Source organism: Magallana gigas, chromosome 3, assembly GCF_963853765.1.
Source record: "Magallana gigas chromosome 3, xbMagGiga1.1, whole genome shotgun sequence".
In the NCBI taxonomy this organism is placed as follows: Eukaryota; Metazoa; Mollusca; class Bivalvia; order Ostreida; family Ostreidae; genus Magallana; species Magallana gigas.
The window spans coordinates 58,420,333-58,428,363 of NC_088855.1; the positions used below are offsets into that span (position 1 = coordinate 58,420,333).

Consider the following 8,031-nt stretch of genomic DNA (forward strand, 5'->3'; position numbering starts at 1 on the left):
TCCAAATAAAATTAACTGACAATAATACATGTATATTTGAAAAAACCAGTGCATTTATAGTAATGTCTTTTTTATGCTCCATTGAAAGAAAAATCCAGTTGTGTTCTTTTTAATGCTCAAATTAAAAATTTGTTGAGTAACATCAAGACTTTGTCTCAAATGTTATGTTGGTCACTATGTAAACGTGTCAAATATTTTCTGTTATCTAATTCTAATAACTTTAAATGAAGTTTGTTGATATAAACTTGATGTCCATCATTTTAAAAGAATTATTTTATTTTATTTAAGAATTTTTTCCTATACTATATGCCTGTTACACCACTGACAAAATGTTCACTGTTCATTAAATTTCAGTCTAATTATCATCCAAATGGTAGATTCCAATGTTTGCAAATTTTTAGATGTTATACTTCATTGTTTGTTAAATGTGTTTTTTGCAACCAAAGTAATTTTTTCAGCAAAAATTTTCTCATGTTTTTCATTTTTCAAAAGTCTGCATATTTTGATAATGACCCGGCTATACAAATCTTTTGTATTTTTTTTACCGGCACGTAAAAAGAATAATTTTTTTTATTTATTTCGTGTATTCTTGTTATGCGATCGACTTATACAGCGTAATTTATGTGAAAGTCCTATTTTTAAATAAAGTAATAAAGCAAATAATAAGATCATATTATTGTTATTCACTAAAAATACGCCACATATACCCTTAAATATTCTATTAAACTTAATAACTTGTTTACAAATTAACTCTATTAACAAATTAAATCTATTTTTTTTTAACTTTATTAACTTAACTCTTTTGTGATCCTGACTCATGCAGAAAATTTTGGTCAATGCATTCTGCCAATATTTCCTACAATTAAAAAGGCTGAAAATTAAAATGCTAATGTTGGCCTTAGAGTTTCTTCGACACGATATGCACTTTGTTACGCGATCCGTGTTTTCTGTTTAAATATTACATGCTTGCACAATTAACCTTCTTTTTTTTCTCTCAGATAATAAGAATGAATTCAATAGCTACCGAATATACACGAGCATATATCCGGTTGAGACAGTTAATTGCAAAGCTGATGGCAAAAAAAATAGCCTCAAAGAGCTTAAATTCGGTAGCAATCAAAGTGTTTCCTTGAAATTCAATTGATATCAATGAAATAAAAAAAAAAAATGAAATGAGCTCACAGATAGCAATTATTTGAACGAATTTTTAATTTTCTAAATGCGTATAAAATTACTGCATATTAACACATGTTACCAATGCAAAACCAACACTCATTCACCTACATGTAAGTGATTATAGCGCCCGTTTCTTTGGCAAGCGGTAAATCTAGTTCTTCCAACCCCTAACCGTCCAGGTCCCACGTCACCAAAATTTTCAAATCACCCAACTCTGTTTTTACCTCAAGTAATTAAAAGAAAAGTGTATTGGATCAATTGCAAATTACAAAAGAATTGACCTATAGGGGAGATGGATTTCCTTTTAAAAATCAAAGTTTTTTTTTTTTTAATCGTACATAGTTCTAACTTTTTTCTTCATTAATTTTAAAAGTTAGTTTTTCAATGCATTGACGACGACTAACGTTTTTTTTACAATCCGCTCTACCGACAACCTTTAAGTATTTGATTTTTGATGTGAAGTCATATTTATACGCGTTTAAGAAATGGTTGCTATCTGTTTTGGCCATTGTTAAGAGGGCTAGATGGTCGCGGCCATTTTTAGACTGTATTAATCTCCTTTATAAAGAGAGCTCTACATAAGAATATAGGAAAATGCCCAAAATTAGAAGGCAAAATATACGGACTTTTTCATAACTAAATAACAGTTTCTAGCTAAAGAGATCATATAATAAAATATAAGGACGATATGTAAATCTTGGACAATATTCCGACTGAATAGAAACAAAACTGATGTATACCTGACGGGGATTATGTAATTTTTTCTGCAATGTCGCTACCTTCACATCCCGAATGAATCCCCAAAGAAAGCATTTTATTGTTTAAATGAATGATTGATTAGACATTTTCAATCAAATTTCTATTGATTTGGATGAAAACATACCGATGTTAACAAAAATATACGTTGAAAGTACACCATCAATTTTGTAAATAATCAATTTATTTCTTAAGATAATCGGTTGCTTTTCCTTGTTTTTCTTTCTAGCTTTACTTAAAAATTTAACCGGTTTAGGAATACACACATTCCTTTCAATAAATTCAAGAATTATTACAAGTATCTGTACATGTGTACCGTTGAACATTATCATCAACAATTATTACATACATTACATACATTACAACATTACATACATGTATTGTAAACAGTACATAGAAACTATTTCTCAATTTATATAAATTTATTGAAAGGAATTGGGGGACAGTTTGTTGTTGTATATTTGTTTACTACCTTTATTCAATATTTACAACTGAAGATCATTTTTTTTGTTTGGTTGGACTATATGTTGAATATTTGTTAAAGATATTTCTTTTTTCAGGTGAATACGGCACCTGTTGGATGTGCTGTTTTTGAAACTCGCTTTGTTTATATAAAGTATGGGTTATTTTTTAATCAGAAAAAAAAATAAAATCAAATAAAATCAGACAATCATATTAAAGTACTATCACAATGCAAAGGTCACTGTCCATCATTAACTCATACTGGACCTTGCTTTCCAAATCTAACATTTCGTTAAGTATATTTTCTTACAACTTAATGTTTAAAATGGTTTTATTTCAATTAGTGATTGATACCTTTCGGAATTTATGTTTGTAATTTTAAGAACACATAGTGTTATGTCTCTAGAACTGCCAAGCTGTTAAAACAGCGTTGTGTGATTATCTGCTTTACATGTTAAGAATTTATTTATAATTATTCAGAACCTGCGAGTCGTTCACTCAGCTTACTTAATGTCACCATGCTTTCATCATGCTTTCATTCACTTTTTAGATTGTTAGATATACAATTGTCAATCTTTAGTCCGGAATACGGCGGCCAGCCTCGGTCAGTCATACGACTCACCGAAAGTCTGAGTTCGAAGGCCAATACCGGCTATATACATGTACGTGTTTGTTTAAATTCTTAATTCTGTAACCGGTTGCTATCGTTGAGACTCGATTAAAAAATTCAGGATCCTGCATTTATTGGCTTTTCTTTCTCTGGAACCGTGTAACTATTTTGGTGGACCTTCGGGAATACTGCACACCTACCCTTTGTTTTCACCTTACGGACTCAACCCTTTAGATGAACCTTGTACATTCCCTAACACCGTTTGTACTATGTCGGATATAGTTCCAGATGAATTACTTTGCACAAATCTGTACGCGTTTTTGATGTCGTCGGTCCTATGACGGACATACAAAATGGCTGAACTCTGATCAAAACGACATTTCGTTTTATTTAAAGGATTTTATCAACGAAAACATGGAATTTACTCCATAGCTGAGTGGATAACACGTTGGCCTTGTGATCCGTACATCCCGAGTTCAAATCCTGCAGGGGCTTTTGATTTTACTTACGAAATGGATTTTTTTTAGATATTCATTTTTTATCCAAAAACTGCAAATTTTTCATTTATTTGATATATTTACTGTTTATTTACCATTATATCTCTTATAATCAAATAATTTACTGCTAATTTGAGTGACTTTTTCCAGGTGTGTTATTCCACCTTAAGGTGGAATAACACATCATCACAAAATGGCTGACCTCTTATTGAAACGACAACTCGTTTTTAAAAGGATTTTATCGACGTCAACATGTGAATTACTTGAAAGCCGAGTGGATAAAGTGTCGGGCTTGTTCAATAAAATATTTTTTTTTAAAACTGTCGGGCTTGTGATCCGTATATCCCGAATTCTCTTGTTGTTATTTACTGAATTGATTTTTTTTAGACATTCATTTTTATCCGAAAACTGCAATTTTTTCGCTTATTATACATATGTACAGTTTATTTAACATTATATCTTTCATAATCAAATCCTTTTCCGTTAATTTGAGTGACTTTTTCCATGTGTGTTATTCCACCTTAATAAAGATTATTAAAACACGGGTAGATGGGACCTTTTTGAAACCTTTTCAAGCTTGATTGGAAAGTAACTCATTTCATAGTGAACTAACTTTTAATACTTGACATCAGAAAAACAATTGCATGCCTTCGTTAAAGGCTCGACACACGGGTGTTACAAATTCTTCATCCGCATACATTTTCGCTTGCACAGAACAAAATGCTCAAAACCTTCAACAGCGTCAAGATTCTAAGAGCAGACTCCATTTTCTAGACAAGTAAGCATTTTCAAAATCGTTTATTTATGCTAGTGTTGATTGCATTTGAAGAAGTGCAAGTGAAAGATGCTCTTGAGTCCCAGGCGAAAATTGGCACAAAACACAACGTAAATTATGAAATTTGCAGTGAAGGATACATAGTACAGTATTTGTAGTATAGCGTTAATGTAGTTATCACTAAACACCGCCGTATCCTTGCCAGATATCAGGGTAGATATCTGATATCGAAGTCTAAAGATAAAGCTCGGCCCGCTAAACATCACGTGGGATATACTGATCAGCAGCAATGCCCGCGCTATTCTCAGCAAGGATCTCTCTCGCCGAGATATTCTGACGTTTCTGTGATGTCTCAAACACGACACTGCTATGTTCCTCCAAAGTAATTGTCGACTTACACAAGCACAGATCAGTGCAAGAGTCAGAATTCCGGGCAACAGAAGCGTGGCCAGCGTGTCAATGTAGAATAGCACGTGGTTCAAAATGATAGCCGTCTGTCCGTATCTTGGGGTACAGAACCTCGAGCCCGACTTATTTTCAACCCCTGTTGACCACAAGGACATGGAATAAAGAGCGATAGATAAAACGACGAGACACGACACAAGAATCTTTGCCTTGCGTCGCTGACAGACGAACCTGACGGCCGTGATGTGATGGACAATGACGTAATGCTCAAACGTAATCACAGTGACTAACCACACCGTCAGAAAACTGGTGACGTACGTCAGAAAGACGACGGTCTGACAGACGCCGTCACGGTGAATAACGGGCACCTGCACCACCTCCAGCCAGGCCAAGAGTACGGACAGCATGTAAACGCACGACGACCCGGACAGCGAGGCCAGGTAAAAGTTGGACGAGTTCAGACGCAGGTATTTAGAGGTGAAAACACAGGTCGCTAAAAAGTTTACCAAAAACCCAAACCCACAAATAAGCGGCTGTATGTACAGAGTCATGAATGTGGCGACCTCCATAAGTTGGACGAAATCCTTGTCATCAAACATCTGAATATAGTAGGCATAGTCCTCGCTACTGAAGTTCATCTTGACTCTACATTCACTCCCAATCTGCTTGTCCAACTCTTCATATCTTTTTAAATCAAATAACAAACGCTGAATAACGCCCGCTCCTGTAACTGACTTTTCACCTCCTAGAGAACTACCCACTTCTCGGAGAATCCGTATTCCCTAATTCTTCAAGTCTTAGAGAGGCTTGTACTGGTAACCGCTGGCTCCCCGCTTTTGGAGGATCGGGTTGTGTTGACGCTTTCCTTCGAAGAACTCCGACATCCCTTGTTTTACATTGCACATCTTTTCTATTGCCATCAATCAATATTTAGTAACATACCTTGTGTTACGAATAATGGGTTCTTATCTGCATATTGGCAGTCTAATATTTCCATCTGATGCAATCGAATGACTGATTTATTAAAACAAAGATCTAGAATTTCGGGATTTTCTGGTCGTCGTATCACACACGTCCGGTTTTTCGGGAGACAAAGGCAAAAACAGAAATGAAGGTCTGTCGGGATTTTAAATTATATTTCACTTAAATGATGCAGAGGTCGCCAGTGTCGATGATTTATATTTCGTGGGGGCATAACACCGTAAGACAACGGGGATTGTTTCTCTGCCACATGCGTCTCTACTGCACAAAACCCAGCTTGAGTATCAACAGAGAAAATTATGAAACATTTCTAAATCAAAAGGCATTAATCAATTATAATTATGTGCTTTATCCCGTGGTGCTGAAGTAGAAGACGTGTAGTTTAATTAGTGTATTGAGATACTAGATGAACTTTATTTGATTTTTCCTGCATGTGAAGGACTCTTAATATTATATATACAGTGAATTATTGGTACATTTAACAGGTTTGACGATATATAATTATAGCCCTTGCAGAAATAATAAAAATCACTATCAATTCTTTTGAAATGTGCACAGAGTACCAAACCAGTTATACGTTATTATACGTACCTTTTATCACCCAAAGCTTTGATAAAGAGGAAAATAGATAGCTGTAAGTACAACTCTGATGACCTTGCAAACAACTTGATTGCATGGATTTGATCTAAAATAAACTAAAAACGACGGATATGTAATTATATCTGGAGAATAGGCTCTGAGTTGGTTCTAAGATTTTACATCGCAGCGTAAGTTGTCCGAGATCGCTGATTTGCATGTGACCAGGAGTCTCGTGTTATATCTCGGGGACATCGAGTTCTGGTCACCGGCGCACCGGAAGTCTCGAAACTAATCAATATTTGCATTGTGCACATTAAAACGGTTGTGCAATCATTCAATGCTCAAAGGCCTATTTTTTTTAATATGTCTATTTGTTATGACGCAGGTTTGATTTTTGTCCTTCTTAAATAGAAAGTTGTATGTCAATTTTTCTAAAATAGCAAACTGTAAAAAGATACAAAACGACAACTGGATTGATAATCTTTTGTTTGTCAATAGCTGATATTGTAGTGTGTACGTGGTTTCCAATTTTATGTTTTAAGCCCGTAGTGCTTAATGCCATCTTGTACCGGTGTTGTATAGCAGTTTTTCCCGGCCCATAGTAGCTTTTCCCCCCGGAAAACCTACTATATAGTAGCCTTTCTCCCCGGGGGGAAAAGCTACTATATAACACCGGTCACAAAGCGGAAGTAATTTATAAATGGCAACTAGTCGTGAAAATTCTTATCAGAACACTAGACTGGTCATCTATCTGTTACATCTCTTGATAAACATCGAACAGAGAAGGCTTACATAGGCATTGCCTGCTGCCTAATCCGTTTATGTAAATATATATATTTGCATAATAAAATTTGTTCAAATAAAAAATACCAGAGCACCAGTCTTTCAGAACACCGGAAGAGATATTGTAAAGGTACATTAGAATACATTCTTAGAAAATATTTTGATTCATTACCAAATATTGCTTCAGCACATTAAGCAATTTACGTTTTTAAAAAATATTAAGATATTTCTTCAAGATGATTAAAGAAGGTATGACACAAGCGGCATTTTGCATGGAGTTTTCTGCTTTAATGTTCTGTCCGTCTGAGTGATTGACGTCTTTAGGCGACAATGTAAAACCCCAATGAGGGGGATTTGTTATTGTTCCGAAGAATAAAGTACGCAATTATTTTAACACCAAGAATAAAACTGGAACAAAATAACATGATGTTGTTATTTAGAAATAAAATATTTTCAGAAGAATTTTCGTACATGAATAAACTTTCAAAAGAGTTTATTGACTCGATCCAGGAATCATTTTGTATGAATGAATATAAAACACACAAACGCAGGCTATTAGTCTTATCAAATCCCTTTGAAATAAAGTTTCATCTTCTATAACATAAATTTCTTTATTCAATAAGTTTCACTTCATGCAGTAACTCCATAAAAACAGTATTTTGCATGGTAGCAAGTATGAAAATTGCAAAATACCAAAAGTACTTTTCAATTCTATCTTTTTATTCTCTTTTCGCAATCTTTGTCCTGCTAGTTTAAACAAAAAAGGGGTGCTACATTATATATAGTTCTGGAAAATTTTGGTTGTTTTAGCGACATGATATTTTTCTTGTTCCAAGAACATGTAAGAACAGCCAAAGACACCCGTAATTACACATCACGCAAAAGTCAGAAATTACAACGTTTCCCTTTGTCAGTTGCAACTATTCTATCTGTTTTTGCGCACAATCAATATAAATTGATGAACTATCCTTCCTGTTTAATGTAATGATGTTTCATTTTTAGTTTAC

At 34.3% G+C, this 8,031-nt stretch overlaps 1 protein-coding gene across 1 annotated transcript; it reads right to left on the reverse strand.

The window, feature by feature from the left end:
* Window positions 1–4,059: 4,059 nt before the first annotated feature.
* On the reverse strand, window positions 4,060–5,958 carry LOC136274170 (somatostatin receptor type 2-like). The gene has a single exon (XM_066080625.1). The coding sequence runs from the start codon at window positions 5,317–5,319 to the stop codon at window positions 4,309–4,311; it is 1,011 nt and encodes a 336-aa protein (XP_065936697.1). The 5' UTR covers window positions 5,320–5,958; the 3' UTR covers window positions 4,060–4,308.
* Window positions 5,959–8,031: the final 2,073 nt, after the last annotated feature.